The sequence below is a fragment of the Sorghum bicolor genome, chromosome 5, assembly GCF_000003195.3.
Source record: "Sorghum bicolor cultivar BTx623 chromosome 5, Sorghum_bicolor_NCBIv3, whole genome shotgun sequence".
Lineage (NCBI taxonomy): Eukaryota > Viridiplantae > Streptophyta > Magnoliopsida > Poales > Poaceae > Sorghum > Sorghum bicolor.
This window is the reverse complement of record NC_012874.2, coordinates 67,246,539-67,269,382: the sequence shown is the minus strand read 5'-3', so window position 1 is coordinate 67,269,382 and position 22,844 is coordinate 67,246,539. Positions and strand designations below refer to the sequence as shown.

The window sequence follows — 22,844 nt, the reverse complement described above, 5'->3', positions numbered from 1 at the left end:
TGGTGCACTGAGTCAGGCATTGCAGCGCGGCTTAAATAGGCAGGAGGCGTGATTGCGCGAGCCACTTTTTGCTGAAGCTTCCTACCTCTACCCGTCTCCCATCTTTTCCGGTGGTGGCTGTTTCTACTGGACATTGGATTGTTGTTCTTTCCAACTATGTAGTGCTTGTCCTCGTGCACTTGGCCTCGCTTTTGTGACGGGGCCTTAGCCACTGCTGGAGACAGGTGCCCAGGTTCTGGAATGTCTCTGTTTTCATGTGGTGTGCAGCCCACCGTGACCTCCCACCGGTTTGCCTACCCTGGCCTATGATTCCTGTGGATGTATGTGCTCGCACGCCATTCATGCATGCAGGCCTACAATGCCTGGCGATGCCTCATCTGCATGAAGAAGAGGGCTACCATGGCTGGCTGCCACCCGCATCGAGATGCACGCACGTCAGTGGCCGAGGGTTACTGCAAGGCCTTCGTGATAGAAAGTTTGGACAAGCTGACCAACGTGGGGTCCACATTGCCTCGCACGCAGTTTAGGTGTTGTTGTATCCATAGGCATCCATCTGGGATAGGCGAGCAAGTGATGGGTCGTCCTAATCTAGTGTCGATCATTGCGACGCTGGGGTGTCATGTTGTTCACGATTCGATCAGTTTTAGATGCATGGAGAAAAGCGTGCCTAGCACTGTGCCAACACAGTGTGCAATCTGTGGTTGTGTATGTATGAAGATACCGTTATGTATCTATTTGTTGGACCATATGATGTGTGTAGCATGTGTCCGTTATCACGCAGAAACTATGCATAGGTCGCTGCCCAATAGATAAGTGTGTGTCTGAGCGCACTAGCCCTGAAAACCATGGTCAGTTACCGAGCCAGCCAAGGGACAGGCGGTGGCGACCGCTTGATTTATGCATGCATGCATGGGATATTTTCCTTTTCAATTCCTTACTTTCTAAGGAATTATAATTGAGTAAAGCTTTTGTTCTGATCACACATTGTGCATGCATACAGATGACTAGAGTCCATGCCTGCGTGTCGTCCAGGCCGGGTGTATGCATAGATTAAATCTTTCCTGACACACTTCCATGCACATCCCATTTAGTGCATGATGTTATAACTTGTTAGAAATCAGATTGGTGGAACTTTCTAGTGGTTTACACACGGCCAAAAAAAGATGCTTTTAGGCCTTGTTTAGTTCTAAAAAATTTTACAAAATTTTTCAGATTCTCAGTCACATCGAATCTTTAGACACATGCATGAAGTATTAAATATAGACGAAAATAAAAACTAATTATACAGTTTGTTGGAATTAATGAGACGAATCTTTTGAGTCTAGTTAGTCCATGATTGGACAATAATTATCAAATACAAACGAAAGTGCTACCGTCCCAAATTTTTATGTTCCCTCTTGCTGCACAGCCGCTGAATTCACCGATGCCAACCCAAGCTACTCACCAAAAGAAAATCCAATACGATCGACAATACGACCAATGCCATATTCATCCATCTACACAATTTTTCCTCCCCTAATTTATCGGAGAATTTAATCGATAGTTTAATGTGGACCGAGCATACTCTAACACCTAGGTCTCTTAAAATGAGGGATTTAATCCAGGTGCGTTGCCGCCACAGTTTGGCCTCCTGTTCTTTGAGTCGCACAGCTGCCGCAATTTGAGCACCTCACTATATATTGGTGACCTTGCTGGTGGTGGCCACACCGGCCGGCCCTCCTCCATCTGCTAGACGTACTCGTCACCTGCCACTCCACCAGCACAAGTGTCGCACTTTGTCATCCCCTCCTCATAACACTAACATTCCATGCCACGCTGGCATTCATTCATTCCATTGCCTCGATCCAAGGCTGCACCGGCAATGTCCATCATCATCAACTGATCTCCTCTCTCAGCCTGACATATGTAATTAACATCATGCCTTTATGCATATTGTCAATTATTGAAATACTCGGTACTAATAGACAACATGCCCTTTTTGCATTTGTTTGTCAATGGAAAATACTCTGCGTGCCTGGTAATAGAATGACAAGATCACGCACTGCAAATGGAAATACTCTGAGAGCATCCATGGGGGGCTGCAGCCCCCCACCCCTTGAAGCTGATTTGTCCATTAAATTAGTGTTAATTAGTCTTAAATCCCCATTAAACTCTAGCTTGATATCTAAATCTTCACTATTTAGCGCCTCCCTTTGTCTCTATCCTAGATCCGCTCCTGGATAACATGGTCTCTAGCTAGCTGGTAGAGTGCATGCTAGACGTATAAAAGGGGGAAGCGTTCTTATTTCCAAAGTACTCCCCCATCCCAAATTGTAAGTCATTCCAAAAATCTTGGAGAGTCAAAACATCTCAAATTTAACCAAAATTATAGAAAAATTATAAAGTTTTGTGGCATCAAATAGATATACTATGAAAATAGAATTAATAAAGAACCTAATAATTAATACTTAGTTGATATCATAAATGTTATTATCCTATCATATAAATTTGGTCAAACTTAAGATGCTTTGACTCTCCAAGATTCTTAGAATGACTTATAATTTGGATGGAGGGGGTAATTAATAATCTCTCATCCTTCTATGACCAACGTTGAGATATTGGGTCAACCAAAGTTGGAGGAGTCAAGAGATACATGCTAGCCTGATGAAGTTTCTCCAGCTCAGATTGCGGGGACCTTTCAGGGTTGTGCGTAGGTCCCTCAACACTGTTGTTTTTGCCACCTAACATGATGTATCTTCTGAAAATAAGGAAAATGCGACATGACATTCCAAAGTCGGTAATTAACATTAAAAAAGGTTTGGGAAAAAAGGCAGTATGAATAAAAATAGCATAGGAATATCTCGTAGTACATATATATTCTTAATTTTCAGTACATTGTTTAGACTGCTGCTTAATGTTTTAAGATCAGACCCTATATTATTGATGGATTTATAAATTATGCAGATGGTGCCTGGACGGGCGGGCAAGTTACAAACAGGGGTGTCATAACACAAGGGTTCTGGTTTTTTGGGTCATGCAGCAATGGCACCGATGATTCCTGTCACACACAGACTCCATACAAAACTATTGCCACTTTATTCTGGTTTGGTGTTGTGCTGATGATGAGGATATATATGCCTGAGCCGGCTCCTTTCAGATCCAACATTGAGCTCCTGATGAGGACAAGCGCTGTTTCATTGTGTGTTCATGTCTTCATGATCATGGCCTTGTTTAGTTTCATTCAAAATCCAAAAACTTTTCAAGATTTCTCGTCACATTGAATCTTGCGGCACATGCATGGAGTATTAAATATAGATAAAAAATAACTAATTGTACAATTTATCTTTAATTTGCGAGACGAATTTTTGGAGCCTACTTAGTCCACATTTGGACAATAATTACCAAATACAAATAAAAGTGCTATAGTAGCAAAATAAAAAAATAGATCTAAACAAGGCCCCTATATAGAATGAAATCAAGGACAAAGACTAGAAATTGGCATGACCAAACACATTTTGCATCCATATGGTTGAAAAGGCTAGAAATTGGCATGAACAAACACATTTTGGCATGCCAAACTAAACAAACAGAGCTATGTGTCATGGCCGAATGCAGTGATGTGGTAGGACCGCAGGACTGTAGGAGGGCATTCGTTGCACGCAACTCAGCATTTCTTGATTCACCAACTCTAAACTAAAATATCTCTTAAGTTGATTATCCAATTTCTAAATAATTTGTAGCATAATATTTATCGTGTTTTTTCAACAAAACAAATATCCTTATTTGATATATTTTGATATGAAATAATTGCAACATTTGCACCCCACATGCCATACTAACAATATTCATGAGACTTCTTATGGTAGCTAGCAGTCCAAGTGTATTTTTGCTCTCTAGATTTTGGCACTGATCCTAATTTTGCTCTCTTGTTTTTTGGCACTGATGATAATAGGAACCGTGTTGTCAGCTCATCAGCTAAATTATAAATGCCATCATTAAATGGAAATTAGACGTAAGTGAGCAAAGAATCATGCACGCATAATCCCAATATACATGCATATATTATTGCCTTTGCCATCTAGTCTAGCATTTATATATAATTTCAAACATACATTTTTCAATATATGTATATTCCAACAAGAAAGGAAATTTCAAAAAAAAATCATGTCTTCAATTATTTAAGGGCATATGTATAACATATTGCAACCATAGTTTTACTACAACATTATTAGTTTAGGAACATTGGACATCAATTGTTTTTACAAAATTAGTATATAACAACAACAATTGACTAAAATTTCTATAAATTGGTAGCCCTTGTAGGAGCGGGTTGATTGGCTAGTTGTTCAAAAAGAAATACATAGAGAAGTCTACGAATGTATGCCTTTAAACAAACAGTTGAGTTAAAACAGGAAAAATACTTTCAATCAACAACAATATAAATATTTCATATAGCCTGTAATCCTGAAAAGAAACTATCTACCATCTTGGTCAGATATTGTCACACCATTAAGACTAGGCGGATCAAAAACTGTGGACACTTCTTCGGTTGTCACCCTTATGTGGGAATATGCAGGGTGCTTTGGCTCAGGTAGTGTCATACTCTCGCTGCTTAGCATGGAAACCACGTGTGACATGGTGGGTCGATCAGCCGCAAGCTCTTGCACACATAACAATGCAATATTAATGCATCTAACAATTTCTAGTGCATGAACATCACTAACTAGTGATGTGTCCACGAGTTGAAGCCATAATCCTTCTTTCCACAACTGCCATGCCTGCAAAGAATTATCACGAACGCAGTGCAAAGTTTATAGTGTGAGTTATATTGAGCACTACTGCTTGGATGCATTCGTAAGAATTTAAAAATAATGAGTTCTAATTGAATATTGATGGCACTGAGGTCCCATTTGGATCCCATGCATGTTCTTAAGTTTAGCCACTAAACTTCTTATTATTTTAGTTCTTGAGGCTCCAAACATGAGGGCTAAAGTGTTGTCAAAAGTTTAGCCAACCACATAAAAATTTAAGACCACACAAATGGGTTAGATTCAGAAATAAATGCGCAATAATGGTGTTAATTTTAACAATTGTTCTAAGAAAAGGTTACAATTTTTTTATTAAAAAAACACTTTTGCCAACTAACAGGGATGAAAATAGTATATATATTTTTCGACCATATTTGAGACCGAATTCGTTTATAGGGGTCCAGATCTGTCCATATCCGAGTCTGAATATTCAGTATTTGATACCGTATCGTATCCGAATACTTAAATAGATCATATCTTATCCGACAGGATTGACATTATCCGTATTCAAATCTGAATCCGACCAAAAATATGAAAACAAATGTAACATCGGTGATATCCGTCCATATCCGATCCGTTTTCATCCCTACCAACTAAACTTTAGAATAGAGAATCCAAAAAGGCTCTTAGTACCCGATAATTAGCCCATTGATTTGCCTTTAGATCTGTTCTTTCCAATCTTCACGGGACCTTATTAGAGGCACAAACATTTACATGAAGAATTTGAAATTGAAAGACTCACATGTCCTAGAATGTTGATGAAGTCCCCATATTTATGGAAACTCGATGCTCTTTTCCCACTGATGATCTCAAGAATTAGCACTCCAAAGCTGAATACATCTGATTTCACTGAGAAGACACCCTCCGATGCATACTCAGGAGCCATGTAACCACTGAAACCATGCGTGTAACAAATTTCAGGTCAAATGACTGTATTTAGCAGGTAGATATCTAAGATAGCTGCTGTACTAATCTGTAGAAAAAAACATACTATGTCCCAACTATTCTTCTTGTGTTTCCTTCAGTATCTTTTGTGCTAAATATCTTAGCAAGCCCAAAATCTGAAATTTTAGGGTTCATTTCAGAGTCCAAGAGAATGTTGCTTGCTTTAAGATCTCTATGAATGACTCGTAACCGAGAGTGCTTATGCAAATAAATTAGTCCTTGTGCGATCCCTTCTATTATCGCACGACGTCTTGTCCAATCAAGCAAGGCCCTCCTTGTTTCATCTGCATATTAATTAGCCATATATATTAATATTAAATACCATTAGAACACAGAATCTATGGCTGGCTGATGTTGTAAGAAATGAGTACCAAAAATGAAGAAGTCCAAGCTTTTGTTTGGCAAATATTCATATACTAGTATTTTCTCCTCTCCCTGGGAGCAGCATCCCAAGAGCCTAACCAGGTTTGTGTGCTGGAGCTTGGCTATGAGCTGGATTTCATTTTTAAACTCTGTCAATCCTTGCCCTGAATGTGAAGAAAGCCTCTTAACTGCTATCTCTATCCCATCTAGAAATCGGCCCTACAGACATGTTAAAAAAATATTTCAATTGTTATCTGGACACTTGACAATTCGTTGGACTACCATCACAGAGAATGCAACCTGATGTCTCTGTTTGGAACTCTTGAATTTCACAGGATTTATTATGTAGGAAACACTTCAATCATAAAAAAAGACTATGTAAAAGTTCCACAGTTTCAAACAGAACAGTGAATATCTCTACGTACTCTTTTTTTTTCCAATTACCTTGTACACAGGACCAAAGCCACCTTGCCCAAGTTTATTTTCTTCCGAGAAGTCACCTGTAGCCTCTAGTACTTGGGAGAAGTCATAAACTGTCAATTCTGAACTCCCTCCTTCCAGTCCCCAAACTAGGGCTTCGTCTTCCGCCAGATTCATTTCAGCCTTGTGATGTGGAACTGAATATGGATCTTTATGTAAAACTTTGAGTAAGAAACAAGTAGAATTTCGTTTATTTACATGTACATAACATACCTTTTCTGTTCCATCTAAGGAAGCAAAGGGTCAAAACAAAAATGGACCCAAGTACTGGCACTACCAAGGCTATGACCAACATTTTTCTCCTGCCCCCTGCCAGGAAACAAGACAAACAATTTGTAAATCAAAAGATAGCAAATTCTTATTAAATAGCTAGAAAAGTTTGTTCTATATGTTTAATTAGTAGATAGCATGAAAGTGTGATTCCCAAGCTTCAAACATACAACCATCCAACTCGCGTGGGAATAATCCTCCTTTAGATCTCACTTTTTATTAACATTGTGGGCATACCAATATGTAGTTTTACTCCTTTTCAGCCATGTCGCCTAAAACGTTCTATTAAATAACTTCAAGTTACGAAAAGGTATTCAAATACAAAGTTGTAGGATCTCATCATCAAACATATAAATTTTGTATAATGTATGTTTTTATCCATAGGCCTACATTATTCGAATAAGTAATGACTTTTCAATATAATATATACAGACTGATATACAAATTTACAAAGGTGGGCTTGCAATACAATCCAGCACAGGTAATCACAAAGGTAACAAGATCCGTCATAGATACTCATTGTTGTATGTATTCCACTATTCCAGTAGTCAACGCTTCGATGGCTTACAATATATTACTAACTCTTCTTGGGCATCGGCACGCATGTTATGGTCGGCAAGCAGTACAGGCGCAGGAGTCGTGGCTGATCCTGCCTCCTGTAAGCCTGGTCGGTTTAGGAGTCTAGTTAGTTATAGAATCCTATATGTTAGGATCTATTTATATTTAGTATTATCTTTATTTGGTTAAATCAGCATGAGTTTGTTAGGATTGCTTGTATAAGTATTGGACTCTGTTAATGAGAAGGATTCAGCCTGGGATTGAGATACTTGTATCTCCCTTGGGCGCCCAGCCCTCGTCTCCTACCCCTCGACAGCCATTGTCTTACAGCTAAAACCCTAGGCGCCGAGCACGGCGCCGCCAACAGGTCGCCGAGCCTTCAAGCCTAGGCCACCAGTACATCACCGGTATAATCTCAGAAGTGCTAGCGCTAACAATCTGGTATCAGTGTTCATGGCATCTGGGACCTCCGCCGCCGGCGCTGCAGCCACCAGCGGCTCTCCAACGCCGCCGGTTTCATCGCTGGGTGCCCCAGCGTTCTCCGTTCCTCCATCAGCCCCGACGTCCACCACCGGGCCTCCTGCACAACCTTCCCTCTCTGAAGCTTTGGCGTCCCTAGCTGCGGGGCAGCAACAGATGACTCTTCTGTTCCACGGCATGCAGCGCCAGATGGCTGAAGTCTGCATGCGATTGACGGCCGTGGAGGGTGGCACGAGGCAGCCGCTGCAACCGGCCCTGTCGTACTCGTCCCCTCTGCTACTACCATACGGGATGCCGGGCTATGGCGGGATCCCTGCGCAGCCGCCGACGGGCTCCGAGATCCTGTCTGCACCAGCGCTCTCGGCTCCACTGCTGCCCACGACTACCCAGGGCCTCTCCGACTCCGCAGCAACAACGTCAACCGTCTCTATCGGCGCACCAGCAATGCCGGGCTTGCCGATCCATCAGATCACCTTCCCCCACTCGCCGTCCCCCGTGCCAACACTGTCGTCCATCCTGCATGGTCCTATCTATTCGTCATCCACGACGGTGCACGAAGCTCCACGGCAACCTCAGAGTTCCCACCAGATTGAGGGAGACAGTGAGAGCCATGGTGTGCCAAAATTCCACAAGCTGTCTTTCCCCCTCTATGATGGCAAGGAGGATCCTCTCGGGTGGCTGAATCGCTGCGAATCGTTCTTTCGCGGCCAGCTAACAAGGGAAGCAGATAAGGTCTGGCTCGCCTCCTTTCATATGACAGGCGATGCCCAACAATGGTACTTCATCCTGGAGCGCGACCATGGTCGCCCTGCCTGGCCGGCGTTCCGCTTGCTGTGCCAGCAGCGCTTTGGACCGGCCCTCTCCACCAACCACCTCGCCGATCTTGCCCGTCTGCCATTTACAAACAACGTAGACACCTACATGTCTGCGTTCCAGGCGCGTCTAGCCCATGCAGGACGCCTGGATCCCCTCCAACAGGCGCAATTGTTCACTGGAGGCCTTCCTGAACACATTCGTGTGGACGTTGAACTTCACGAACCACAAGACCTCCATCGCGCAATGCGGTTGGCACGGGCGTATGAGCGTCGCAATGCTCCCAAGGTGCTCGCATTGCCAGGACCACCTCCGCGCCCAGCGCGCCGCCCGCCGTCGGGACAGTCAACCACTGCGTCATCCTCAGCTGCGTCTTCAGCACAGAACACAACACGGCCCTTCCGCTATCTGACCCCGGCAGAGATGGCGGATCGCCGCAAGCAGGGGTTGTGTTACAACTGCGATGAGCCTTACGTCCAAGGCCATAAGTGCGCGCGTCTGTTCTTCCTCGAAGCAGCCGACTACATCGTGGAAGAGCCCCCGGAATCCGATGATGAGGCACCAGCAGCAACAGAGGCGTCCACCACACCCACCATCTCCTTGGCGGCCATTGCGGGCATTCGCATGGAAGACACCATGCAGATTTATGTGCAGGTGGGCAGCGAGCAGTGCGTCGCCCTCATCGACTCCGGCTCTACTCATAACTTCATAAGCGGCGCTGTGGCCCAACGAGTGGGCATTCAGTTCGCACCTTGCCCCGGCACTGGGGTTACCGTGGCCAACGGTGACCGCGTCGAGTGTCGCGGCCTGGCGCGCGACGTAGGAATCCGCATTGCTAATGAAGCCTTCGCCGTGGACTGTTACACAATTCCCCTGGATCGCTGGGACATGGTGCTGGGCGTCTCGTTTCTCCGCGGTCTGGGTCCGATCCTTTGGGACTTCGACGATTTGTGCATGGCGTTCACACGCGGCGGGCAGCGGGTGTTCTGGCGCGGCATCGGGTCCACGCGGTGGGATGTCCCGTCTACTCGGCTCCATGCAGTCCACTCCGACGCACCACTGCTGGACAGGCTGCTGGATTCCTTTGAGGATATCTTCGCTGAACCTCAAGGTCTGCCGCCGGCGCGCGCGTGTGACCACAGGATCCACCTCCTGCCGAACACAGCTCCGATAGCGGTCCGCCCATACCGCTATCCACAATTACAGAAGGACGAACTTGAGACCCAGTGCGCTGCTATGCTCCAGCAGGGCGTCATCCGGCCCAGTACGTCGGCCTTTTCCGCTCCAGTGCTGTTGGTGAAGAAACATGATGGCACCTGGCGCTTTTGCGTGGATTATCGGGCGCTGAATCAGCAGACCGTCAAGGATAAATTCCCCATCCCCGTCGTCGAAGAGTTATTGGATGAGTTGCAAGGAGCGAAATTTTTCACTAAGCTGGACCTTCGGTCAGGGTATCATCAAGTCCGTATGCATGATGCAGACATTGAGAAGACGGCATTCAGGACACATGAGGGCCACTTTGAGTTCCTGGTGATGCCATTCGGGCTTACCAACGCCCCAGCCACGTTCCAGCACTTGATGAACACAGTGCTGCGCCCGTTCCTGCGGAAGTTTGTCCTGGTATTCTTCGACGATATCTTAATTTACAGCCCATCCTGGTCTGCTCATCTCCAGCACCTACATGCAGTACTCCTGGCCCTCCGGTCTCATCAATTACGGCTCAAACGTACCAAGTGTTCCTTTGCTCAGCCGACAGTAGCATACCTCGGGCATGTGATTTCTTCTACAGGGGTTGCCATGGATCAGGAGAAGGTGGACGCAGTCACTTCATGGCCCCAGCCCCGCTCAGTTCGCGGCCTGCGCGGTTTCCTCGGCCTCGCCGGCTATTATCGTCGGTTCATTCAGGGCTATGCTGCTATTGCTTCACCCCTCACTAAGCTCCTCAAGCGGGATGGTTTTATGTGGACAGAAGAGGCGTCTGCGGCATTTGCAGCACTCAAGCAAGCCCTCTCAATGGCGCCGGTGTTACAGCTGCCCAATTTTGACAAACCCTTCTTGATCGATTGTGATGCTTCTGGATCGGGCTTCGGCGCGGTGCTGCACCAAGGCGAAGGAGCTATTGCGTTCGTCAGCAGACCCTTTGCTGCCCGTCATCTCAAGTTGGCCGCGTATGAGCGTGAACTCATCGGCCTTGTGCACGCAGTTCGCCACTGGAGGCCGTATGTTTGGGGCCGCCACTTCACAGTCCGTACAGACCACTACGCCCTCAAATTCCTCCTGGACCAGCGCCTTTCAACAGTGCCACAGCACCAATGGGTCAGCAAATTGTTCGGCTATGATTTCAGCGTCGAGTTCCACCCGGGCCGGCTTAACGTGGTGGCGGATGCTCTCTCTCGCCGCGGCGACGAACTGTCTCCATCAGCAGGGGATGCCACTATTGCAGTGCTTAGTGGACCTTCGTTTGAACTCTACAACACCCTGCGCCGGGAGTTCCAGGAAGACTCGGCCTTGCGTACTTTCCGTGACAGGGTCGTTCAAGATCGTGGCGACCCATGGCGCGTGGTGGATGGATTGGTCCTGCGCGGCGCCCAGGTTTTTGTGCCATCGTCATCATCACTGGTGCCCGTTATACTGGAATTGGCTCACGCTGGGGGTCATGGCGGCATCCAGAAAACCTTGCAGCGACTGCGCCAACACTTTGTCATCGATCATGACCGCCAGTTGGTGCAGGATTATGTTCGTTCCTGTGTCACCTGTCAACGCAACAAGACGGAATCGCTGCATCCCGCCGGCCTACTGCAGCCGCTGGAAGTTCCTTCTCAGATCTGGTCGGACATTGCTATGGACTTCATCGAAGGCCTCCCTCGCGTGCATGGCAAGAGCGTCATTTTGACGGTGGTGGATCGTTTCTCCAAGCACGCCCATTTCATCGCGCTCAGTCACCCATACACGGCTGCATCTGTGGCCAAAGCCTTCTTCGAAGCTGTTGTACGCCTTCATGGGTTTCCAAATTCCATCGTGAGTGATCGCGATCCGGTGTTTACGGGACATGTTTGGAGAGATCTGTTCAAGCTGGCTGGCGTCAAGCTGCGCATGAGTACTGCATTTCATCCCCAAACAGATGGACAATCGGAGATTGTCAATAAGACTATTGCGATGTACCTGCGTTGTCTCACTGGGGATCGTCCTCGGGCGTGGGTGGACTGGCTGCCTTGGGCTGAATATTGCTACAATACGTCTTATCACTCGGCTCTCAAAACTACTCCGTTTGAAGTTGTGTTTGGGCGGCCGCCTCCAGCCATCGTGCCCTACACAGCAGGGACGGCTACTACAGAAACAGTGGACACATTGCTCCGGGACCGGGATGAGTTTCTGCAGGATGTTCGTGCACGTCTTCTTCAAGCCCAGGAATATGCTCGCCGCCACTACAACAGCAAGCATCGTGCACTCGAGTTCCAGGTTGATGATTGGGTACTCCTGCGCATTCTTCATCGGCCGGCTCAATCCTTGGTGCCAGGGTCACGTGGTAAGCTCGGTCCTCGGTATGCAGGCCCTTTCCAGGTACTGGAGCGCATAGGCGAAGTGGCATATCGCCTTCGTCTACCTGAGGGTGCTCGCATCCATGATGTTTTCCATGTGGGCGTTCTGAAGCCTTTCCGTGGTACTCCGCCGACATCGTCGCCATCTCTGCCACCTCTTCGACATGGGCGTCTACTACTCCAGCCTGCACGCGTTCTTCGGGCTCAGTTGCGTCGTGGCATCTGGGTTGTCCTGGTCCAGTGGACTGGGCTCGATCCATCCGAAGCGTCTTGGGAGCCGGTGGAGGATTTCAAGCAACGCTTCCCGGATTTCCAGCTCGAGGACGAGCTGTTTGTCGAGGCGGGGAGTGATGTTATGGTCGGCAAGCAGTACAGGCGCAGGAGTCGTGGCTGATCCTGCCTCCTGTAAGCCTGGTCGGTTTAGGAGTCTAGTTAGTTATAGAATCCTATATGTTAGGATCTATTTATATTTAGTATTATCTTTATTTGGTTAAATCAGCATGAGTTTGTTAGGATTGCTTGTATAAGTATTGGACTCTGTTAATGAGAAGGATTCAGCCTGGGATTGAGATACTTGTATCTCCCTTGGGCGCCCAGCCCTCGTCTCCTACCCCTCGACAGCCATTGTCTTACAGCTAAAACCCTAGGCGCCGAGCACGGCGCCGCCAACAGGTCGCCGAGCCTTCAAGCCTAGGCCACCAGTACATCACCGGTATAATCTCAGAAGTGCTAGCGCTAACAACGCATGACTTATCAGTGTCAGTTCTAACTTTACCGGCATGCATAATAATTCAATAATCACAACTTCTATTGAATTCGTTCTCAATCAGCATATAGCTCATCATGGAACTCTTATATTCACAATTTTTTTAAACATTAAGTATATGTAGTACAACTTAATTAATTATTCGAGGCTTCCCAATCCCATTAAATACAAATATGTTGAGTGAAAATCTGTTAACATCAACAGATTGTCATCTACACTTGAATCTGTTATCCCAACACTGTGACAGGAAAGATATGTATAGAGCTATATATGTTGAACTATACATCTGGGTCACAGATTCATCTTCAGGAATTGCTTTATGGATTTGTAATTACTTATAACTGTGACTATAATAATTATTTGTTTTTATTTTAAAATTAGATTCTTCGAATAGATCAGTAGTGACTCTATATAAGATAAGACTGTATGGAAAGAAGCTAATACTAATCTAAATAATGATAGTGGTCTAGGGATTTCAGAGATTCTTCACCAAGAAAAATGAAATGCAAGAAAAATATACCATTGAAGATAATCAATTAGTGGCACATAATAATTGAATCATGGAAAGTTTTAATTCTTATGTAATAGAAAACTTTACGTAAAATAAAAGATCATGGTGAGCTTGTGTGCCAAAATATATATATGAGGGCTAGCGATTTGTTTTCAACAGTCGCACTATCTGTTCCTACTTTGGTCAGATATGAATGGATACTATCACAATAATAACAAAGATGTGGTGTTTTTGCAAAAAAAAAAACAAATGATGCTTTAAAGTCAATTATATATTATTCTAAATACCTTCAGAGTGACAACAAACTAAAAAAAGGCGGATGATTTAGAAAGTGAAGGATGTTATAAGGGGTAAAAATGAGGAGCTTCTCAGACAAAAAAAGAATAAACGCCATGAAACAGACCATCCTGATGATGAATGGCTGGCGGTGGTGGCGGTGGCGGTGGCGGTGGCACCGCCGCTGACAGCTGAAGCATGGTGGAACTGTTGTAGAAACGGTACAGCTCATACTGCGCGGTGCACCGCAGACCACGGATCCTGGCGCCCTTGGTGTAGACGGTAATTTTGTCTCCTGATATCATATCGGAAATTGCAGCAGAAAGGCACCCACGGCACTGCCAAGGTACCAGGTCAGGGGTACACGACGCCATACCGTAGATATACGGGTAGGTCGCGGCATCTATGGCGATCGATGCTGTCACGTACTTGTTTGTTGAGTTTGTTGTCGAAACGTACTCGGCCATACTGTTGAGCAGCGTGTAGGTGAACGCGTTGAACCGGCTGGCGATGTCGGAGGTGATGTTCTCAGCGTTATAGACCATCACCTCCTGGTCCTGCGAGTTGGCGTGGGAAACGAGAAAATCCTGGTTGGAGAAGCCGATTTGGCATGTGCCGTTGTCGTGGTCGAAGATGGCCGCACCCTTGTTGTGTGGGCACATCTTCTGCGCCTGCTCAAAGCTGGCCGCGATGCAGTCGCGGCAGGCAGCGGCGGCGCTCTGCAGGTCGCCGATGCATTGCCCGATGGCGTAAACTATGTCCGGTGCCGTCCCGGTTGTGGCGACGGCGAAGAGGGTAGGGGACGTGGAGACGTCGCTTGGCAGGGCGGCGGCGACCAGGCGGAGGTTGCCGCCGTAGGTGCTGTTAGCGGTGTAGTTCCCGGCGGAGCTGCTGCTGCAGACTGGCCATGGTATGCCAGCCGCCAGCGGTGGCGTGAGGGTGGTGATCAGCAGGCCAACAACAACCGCGTAGTAGCCCACGGCATGGCCGCACATGTACATGGCCATGGTTTCAAGTGGATTGGCCGCAACCGAGATGAGAGAGTGAAGTGTATGTATGATGAAGCTGCGCTATGAAAGGTGCGAGTGCTGAGCGAAAGTATTGTTTGAATGGCTGGCAGATTCAGCAGAGATCGATAGGGGAGCTCGGAATGCAGAGCCTGCCACCACCTGCATTGACCTCATTTCCTCACCACCCCAAGTCGTGTTCCCTATATGTTTCCTGGAACACGCAGAAATTAATTTCGTGCTGGTGTGCAGGATACGGCATCACCCAGCGTCACATATCTAGAGGATCTATGGTGGTCTCACTGAAAGGAACGTTGTAGTACTCTCACAAGTCGCACCTCATGGGCCTCCGACGCGACATGCCGAGAAATGTTCAAGTCTTCTATGGTAACAGATACTTAACGTCACTAATCGCACATTTAAGTATTTGATTGACTTTTTTTAAGGCTTTGGCAAAGCCTTTACCAAAATTTTATTATAGTAGAACAAATAGAAAACAAAAAAGGATATTTAAAAGGTGACATACTTCCCCGGAGAAACGAAAAAGAGAGAGAGTGAAAAACACAGCCCCCAAGCTAGGTGGCCAACTTACAAAGACAGAAGAAAAAGCAATTGCCTGGATTTGGCATTGCCAAATTTGATTTGGCTCATGTATGTCATGCACCAAATAGGCTCACGAACAAAATTTTGTATCAAGTACAAACACTTGTTCCCCAACCATACATCGGTAACCACAAAACTGCTTCATCCCTTCACTACTACAATAATCTTTAGCGAGATGGGCAAAATCAATTAATTGAGCGGTTTTCACAACCGCCTCAGCTTAAGGGTCACAGTAAATGACCTATTTTCTAAGGCGGTTTACTGCCCGTCTTGGTTAATCAAATAAAAAAGTCCATGAACAAGCCCGGCGAAGCCTATCCATAGGCCCACCAAGCCCATCGACACGCCAACATCGCCGCTGGTGCTCGCTGATGAGACCTCTGGACTTGCTTGCCCATCGTGACTAGAACCGCCTACTGCGTTAGAGATGGGGAGAAGAGACACTCGGAGGGGAGGGGAACAACCCGTTGCAGAAGAGGCATGCAACCTGGATCCCATCGTCGTCCCTCGCTGGATCCGGCCACCCTATCATCTTCCCTTGCTAGATCCACCTCCCACCCACCGAGGATCTTGCTGGATCCACCACCTGCCCACTAGAGGGAGCTCGATGGAGGCTGGGGCGTCGAGTGGGAAGGAACCAACCGGGAGCCGCTGCTCGGGAGGATGACGCCGCCGCCACTCGAAAAGGAAGGGAGGTAGCCCTCGCCGGTGCTACTTAGAAGGGAGGAAGTCGCCACTGCTGCAAGGAGGAAGATGGAGCGATGGAGGGAGCGAGGGGAGGGGCGTCGGGCTCTAGGCTCAGAGGTTGTACGAGAGAAGTGGGAAGGTCGCGACTGGGGAGTTGGGGCGTGACTCTAGGGGCGTCGATGGTTGTGGATGGGGAGTGGAGTGAGAAGGAAACCCTAAACTCTTGTATTTATACAATCAGTTGGTTATCGAGCCGAATAGGCTACCTTGTGGGCCATCATTTACTGAGGCGGGCTCTATAGTGTAATTTTTTAGAGACTTAAAAAATAAGTATAACTTTTTAAAAATAGATCTAAACAAAATATCAATGTATTTCATGACTATAGGTCTATTGAGTAGAAGAATATACATCATAAGCAATAGAAAAAAATATGTCTATAGATGTATATATTTACAATAAAGCACATGTATTAGTGTAATATAATTTTTTGAATTTTTCTTTCAACACCCTCGAAATTACCAAAATTTGCGAGATTTTTGAACCTTGGGTGACATATAACATTTAGTGTAGTTTTTCTAGTCCTACCTTGTAGATATAACATTTAATGTAGTTCATTCTACTTTCCTTATTTTAAAATCGGGATCCCTGGTTAATTTTGAAAATAAATAAAAAATATGTGAAAAAGAAATTTGGATCCTAATTGAGCCTGGTATGGGCCGTATTCTTCCTTTTCTTTCATACTTGGGTCGTATTCTTCTGGGCCTTTGGATTTGGACCAGCCCAGGTCCATTATTTGCATGAGCGGGCCTTCCGCTTCCTCCGCCGTTTACCCGTCGGCGGTTCCGCCGCCGCCGCCGGAACGCTATTCGGCTGCGGTCTTCATTCCCGCGCCGCCTCGCACGCCTCTCCCCTCGTCTCCCTCCACCGCCTCCTCACCTCTTATGCCGCCGCCGCGTCCCCTTCTGGGTTCTGGCTCCTTCATCTGCCGCCGAACCCAGGCGCCCTGGCGCAGGCGCCCAACGCCGCCGCGAATCTCTCCCACTTCCCGACCTCTGATCCCGGTCCAAGCCCGACGCCGTGCTCGCCTTCACCGAGGACGAGAGCACCCTCGGCATCTTTTGGTTCTTAGGCCGTGCTCCTTCGTCCTTCTCAACCTGTGTCTCGAGTCTCGACAAGGTTGACAGGCCCGCCCAACTGCACTTACTCCGGCGATGTAACGTGAACATTTCTGAGATTGTTGGCACCCATACAGCCATACTGTGTAGTACTCCAATCGGCTGATTCGCCTTGAACTTGAAGCTGGACATTCTCGAGGAAGCTGTTTTGTCAAGCGAGTGGAGGAGTTGGACTTCGAGGTGGCACGACGATGTTCCCCTGCGTGCTTGCTTTTGCCTACAACTGCAACTCTGCAAGTAGGTTGTCACAAAAGGCATGCACTGGTGAGTTGTACTGCCCGTCACATTATCCATTACTATAGCCTAAAATATCACTTGACGATGTGGTTAAATGATATTTCATCTAAGACTAAGACAGTCAATCCTGATAGGCTCGTATGATATGATTTGCTATAAACTTATATAGGTTTTCCCACTGCCTATTGCCCTCAACAGTTTTCTGTGAACATTTTTTAAAAGTTCACTGGATCAGTTTGGTAATACATTGGTTCTGTTCCAACAGGTCTAACAGTCACTGAATCTAGCAGCAGTATAGTGGTTCAGATACACAGTGCTGGTTAGCATCCTGTCATAATATAATATACAAGTAATTGTGGGGTGAGGCGTGTGTAGTTAACTCATTGTGCAAGGTAATCAAACAAAGTCAATATGGTCCTCCAGTTTTGAATCTAGACTGATTGGTTTGAGCACTTGTAGTCCCTTGTTCAGTTCCATTGTTGCTAGGAGCCTAGGACTTGTAACATTGGGGGGAGATATATCTGAAGTGTTCTTGATTGCGCATGAATGATTTGCACTGTCTTTGGCAAGTTTAACCTCTTTTGTTTCAAGAACACCTTCATGTTTTCTGATGACATTGTTAGCAGTTATTATGCTAACTCGTAGCTTGCAAATTTGGAGAATTCCAAACAGCCAAGAGCAGTAAATGTTGCATCCCAGATCAAGTTTAGTGCTCATGCTCATGCATGACCCACCCTTTTGCATTGAAATATCTTTTGTGATTGATTTCCTGAAGAAATGTGAATGGTTAAAGGTGATGTTAAACGGTTTGCCAAAGAAGAGATTTTGACCTAATCTATTCAAACACAAAGTCAAAGAGAATGCCCCGGGCTTGTTCTGTGAAACCAGAGACAGAAGTTAACAGTTTTCTGCATGGAATTTCCCATAGCTTTGCAGACATAAACAAAAGATTGCCTGGCACCCTGTTGCAAAAAATCACTTTTCTATTATACCTCTGGTGTAGTTTACTTACTTTTTAGAATACCAGCACTATTTTACCACGAGGCTGTGGCCATTTTTTACTCTGAAAATGTTTGTGTCATTGCAGTTTCTTCTTGGTACTTTCTGCTACAATCTCTTTTTTTTTTGTAACATATCTAAGTAACAATGTATATTAAGGTGGTCAAACATATGCTCTACATCAAACATCTATTATACAATGGTGGTAGTACCATTTAATTAGACAGAATTGGGACCAAGTGAACTGAAATATTCTCTTGGAAAAAACATACAAGTTTCATAATCTTGCCAGTGTTGTGTGCAGGCAAAAATTTTGAATATTCACTGATCAATTTTCTTTCTTGATTTTATTTGTTTATTTATGTGTTGTAGTATCAATTCATGCATTCATGTTTTAAAAGAACCACCTGTATAACATGAGCAGTCACGATGTGTATATGAAGTTTACAAACTTTTTGCTGCCAGAAAAATTGTAGGCCACATTATCAAAATTTGAACAGGTGATTTTATATTTAAGATTAGAATAAACTAGTTTGACTCGACAGAAAAAACTTTTGGAAAAACTCAAACAGCTATAATAAATTTCAAATTGACTATCTTTTTTAGTTTTGAACCCATGCTTGTTCTTCACACAATTAAATCGCATAGTAGCCTGTTTGAATGCTTGGGTTAGCAACTAGAACTTGATTGTTTTCTGTACATAAAGCTCATTCATTTTACATGCTTTTAGACTGCAATCACTTTCATTGAATAGTCTAAACAGGAAGCACATGCAGGAACAGTTAACATTCTTACTCCCAAGATGTAATACACAGCAGTATCAAGCCTCTGATACAAGCTATCCAATTTGAAAGCTATTTTGACTAGGCTATTCGGAATTTACTGGCAGATGATGTGAGCCCTTATCTTCCGCAGCTCAGTGGCTGCATTTCTCATGGATATCCTTTCTGTCGGTGCCTGCTTAGTACACAACAGTGCCAGCCCAGTAACAGATACCAGGATGCTGTTGATTTGTCCCTGTGGACCGTTGCTGGTTCCGCTATGCACATCAAACACATGGTTTTCTTCTACTGCTACAATAGCAGGATCTACAATGTCCATCAGATGATCTGGGAATGCAGCCTGGACGTAGCCCTGCAAGCTCAGGCCATCTGCAAACATGTCATTGGTAGGAGCCTTTCCAGTAAACAACTCCAGGAGTAGAATTCCAAAACTGTAAACATCTCCGCATGGGGAAACTTGGTGACCTTCCCCATATTCTGCATTGTAGAAGAATAAAATGTCATTGTTTGTCAATCTACAAACTAGCCAGGTGCTCAAGCACAAGCAGAAAGAGAATACAAGTCTGGACTAAAGTTACCTGGAGCAACATATCCAATTGTTCCTCTTATCCCGGTGCCAGTGGAGCTTCTGGAGTTCATGGTCGGGGAGTCACCTGTTGAGTCTCTAAGAATCTTCGCAATTCCAAAATCTCCGACAAGAGCATCAAAGTCTTCATTGAGAAGGATGTTGCTCGGCTTTAAGTCGCAGTGAACTATAGGTGGCTGGCAACTATTATGCAGGTAGTCCATCGCATCACAGGTGTCAATAGCAATGTTCAATCTCTGCATTAATGTCACACTAACTGGATCTAAAGATTCTCCACCTTGATCTGGATGTAACCACTTATCAAGGCTCCCATTAGTCATGTACTCTAGCACAATGGCTTTGAAGTTGTTTTGCTTGGAGTCATAACCGGAGCAACAAGTGATGACACTAACCAAGTTACGATGCCGAACCTTACGAAGTGCCTCACACTCTGACATGAAACTTCTCAAAGAGCCCGACTGTTGGAGATCAAAAACCTTCACAGCAACAATAGTTGTTGTGTCATTAATCACCAAGCTCCCCTTGTACACTGATCCATACCTCCCTGTACCAATCCGATTGCTTAGAGAAAATCCATCTGTTCCACGTGCTAAATCTGCATAGGAAACTCTTGGATACGCGCCATCCATCAATTGGAGAGAACCTTCTACTGTCACTGGTGCAGCTTCTAATTGAGCTTTTGATTTCTTTTGCAAGGTTCTAACAAGAATTGCTAAGGTCACAAATAACAGCAGTGCACCTGCAACTGGAATCACTACTTTAAGAATGATATGATGCTTTCTTTGACTCTGCCACAAAGGTTTGTTTGGGCAAGCTGGCAAATGCAACTCCTGGGCACCTCCGCAGAGTTCATCATTATCAGCAAAAGAGAAGGCTGTTACATTAGTAAACACACCCTGTACTGGGATTTGGCCACTGAGTTGGTTGAAAGACACATCTAGATGGTTCAATGAGGTCATATTTCCAAAGGTCTGAGGTATTGGTCCTGAAAGGTTGTTGTGAGCAAGATACAATTCTTCTAAACCACTTATGCGGGACAACTCTTGAGGAATTTTTCCTGAGAGCATGTTATCTGTTAAATTTAGCAGTATCAAGCCACGCATTGAACTAAAGGATGTAGGGATGGCACCACTGAAGGAGTTACCATTCAATTGAAGCTTCATCATGCTTACGCAGTTGCCAAGTGAATCAGGCAAAGGACCAGATAAATTGTTCTCAGAGATATACAGATGTGCAAGGTTTGTAGGACTTCCAACTTCTGGTGGGATAGAACCAACAAAGTAATTATAGGACAAATAAAGATCATCTGTCAAGGATGACAAGTTGAAAATCTCTCTTGGCAAAGGGCCAGTAAACTTGTTATTAGACAAGCCAGCACCATTTAGCTGTTGCAAGTTGCCAAGGCTGGCTGGAAGTGGCCCCTCAAAGGTGTTCTTATATGCGAGGAGTATTTGTAGTTGTGTTAGGTTCCCGATTGAAGAAGGCAGGTTTCCTGACAGGTTATTGTTTGAAAACTGCAAGAGTTTCAGGGCTGATAGCCTTCCAATGCTATCAGGCAAAACCCCAGAGAATTGGTTGTAGTCTAGCTTCAGTGCTTGTAGGCCAGCCAGATTGCCAATATCAAGTGGTATCTTACCAGAAATCTCATTACCTGAGAGGTACAGCAACTGAAGCTGGGATGAAAGATTGGAGACGGAACTTGGCAGCTCACCACCAAGCATGTTGTACTGGAGGCTGAGGAGACGTAGGCGGGTGCAATTTCTAAAGGATGAGATAAACTCCCAGTCCTGGGTGCTGCTTGCCTCAAGCATGTTGCCATCGAAAATTAAAGTATCTGGACAAAGCTTTCCTATCCCTGGTGGTATGGTACCAGTGAGGCTGTTAACGCCGAGATCTAGCACATAGAGCATGGTTGCATTGCCAAGTGAAGATGGAACTCCTCTAGAGAAGTGGTTCATGCTCAGGAGGAGATATCTGAGCATGGGTAGGCCAGCCCCCATGTCAGAGGGTAGTGTACCGTGCATCGTGTTGTCAGACACTGCAAGCATTATCAGCGAGGACACATTGAGGAGATCTGCAGGGATTGTGCCTGAGATATGGTTTCCTGCCACTATGAATGACTCGAGTCCATGGATTCTACCAAAGCCCATGGGGATGGTGCCCTCGAGGTGGTTGGTCCCAAGGTTGATTTCCCTCAGGGAAGAAAGATTAGTAAGTGACTGGGGGATCACCCCTGTGAAATTGTTCGGCCCGAGCAGCACACCTTGGAGTTTTGACAGGCCTCCAAGCCAATCTGGGATTCCTCCCGTCAGCTGGTTCTTGCCAAGCCTGATGCTCACAAGGTTGCTGCAGTTCCTCAGGCCAGCTGAGATCTCACTCTGGAGTGAGTTGTTTGAGATGTCAAGATATCGCAGCCGGTATAAGCGGCCAACAGTTACAGGGATTTCACCTTGCAGCATGTTTTGGCTAAGGTCAAGGCTTGTCAGGAATGTCAAGTTGCCAACAGACGCAGGCATGGTGCCTGCAAGGCCGGCAGAGCTGAGATCAAGTGCTGAGACCCTGCCCCTGTGCCTGTGGCTGCATTTTACCCCTGGCCAGAGGCACAGGCTAACACTTGTGTTCCAGGAGGACAACCTGCTTGATTGCTGGCCTAGGATGGCCTTCAGTTCCAGCAAGGCTTCCCGGTCCGTCTCACTGCTGAACTGTGCTGCCGACGCCTGATTGAACAAACTTGATGATGGTAGGATCCCATGAAGCAACACAAGCAGCAGAAGTCTGATGGGGAACGACATGGATACAGTGTCTTGGTTTGCTGCCACTGAGAAAGATCCAAATCAAATACTCTGCAAATATATCAACAAGTTAGTTACTACTACTTTGTATGTATATTGATCTAATCTTCGACAGTTAAATCTTTGCACATGCTGATTTTTTTTGAGGCACAAACACTTGATTTGAGATGGATTGTAGTTTCACATA

The 22,844-nt window shown here is 45.7% G+C and overlaps 2 protein-coding genes across 2 annotated transcripts; both read right to left on the bottom strand.

The window, feature by feature from the left end:
* Positions 4,298–14,961, bottom strand: LOC8068291. The gene is made up of 16 exons (XM_002449815.2): positions 13,884–14,961; positions 12,301–12,420; positions 11,544–11,783; positions 10,834–10,985; positions 10,247–10,313; positions 9,171–9,848; positions 8,923–9,069; positions 8,664–8,774; positions 7,839–8,083; positions 7,472–7,509; positions 6,789–6,884; positions 6,540–6,712; positions 6,104–6,314; positions 5,779–6,016; positions 5,530–5,680; positions 4,298–4,757 (listed from the first exon to the last, which is right to left on the bottom strand). The coding sequence occupies exons 1-16, from the start codon at positions 14,793–14,795 to the stop codon at positions 4,455–4,457; spliced, it is 3,882 nt and encodes a 1,293-aa protein (XP_002449860.2). The 5' UTR covers positions 14,796–14,961; the 3' UTR covers positions 4,298–4,454.
* Positions 19,377–22,457, bottom strand: LOC8079104 (receptor kinase-like protein Xa21). Its single transcript, XM_002449813.2, has 2 exons — positions 19,858–22,457; positions 19,377–19,756 (listed from the first exon to the last, which is right to left on the bottom strand). The coding sequence occupies exons 1-2, from the start codon at positions 22,379–22,381 to the stop codon at positions 19,377–19,379; spliced, it is 2,904 nt and encodes a 967-aa protein (XP_002449858.2). The 5' UTR covers positions 22,382–22,457.

Excerpts from the sequence above, each read along its gene's own strand:
- LOC8079104 (XM_002449813.2), bottom strand. The coding sequence starts at position 22,381 with ATGCCTGCGTCTGTTGGCAACTTGACATTCCTGACAAGCCTTGACCTT. Across the intron at positions 19,757-19,857 it reads AATTGGATATGTTGCTCCAG|AATATGGGGAAGGTCACCAA; the intron begins GTAACTTTAGTC and ends TCTACAATGCAG.
- LOC8068291 (XM_002449815.2), bottom strand. The coding sequence starts at position 14,795 with ATGGCCATGTACATGTGCGGCCATGCCGTGGGCTACTACGCGGTTGTT. Across the intron at positions 10,314-10,833 it reads GAGATGACGGGCAGCAAAGG|GACAAACTTCCGCAGGAACG; the intron begins GTCTGCTGACGA and ends GAAGAATACCAG. Across the intron at positions 6,017-6,103 it reads CTTGGACTTCTTCATTTTTG|ATGAAACAAGGAGGGCCTTG; the intron begins GTACTCATTTCT and ends ATTAATATGCAG.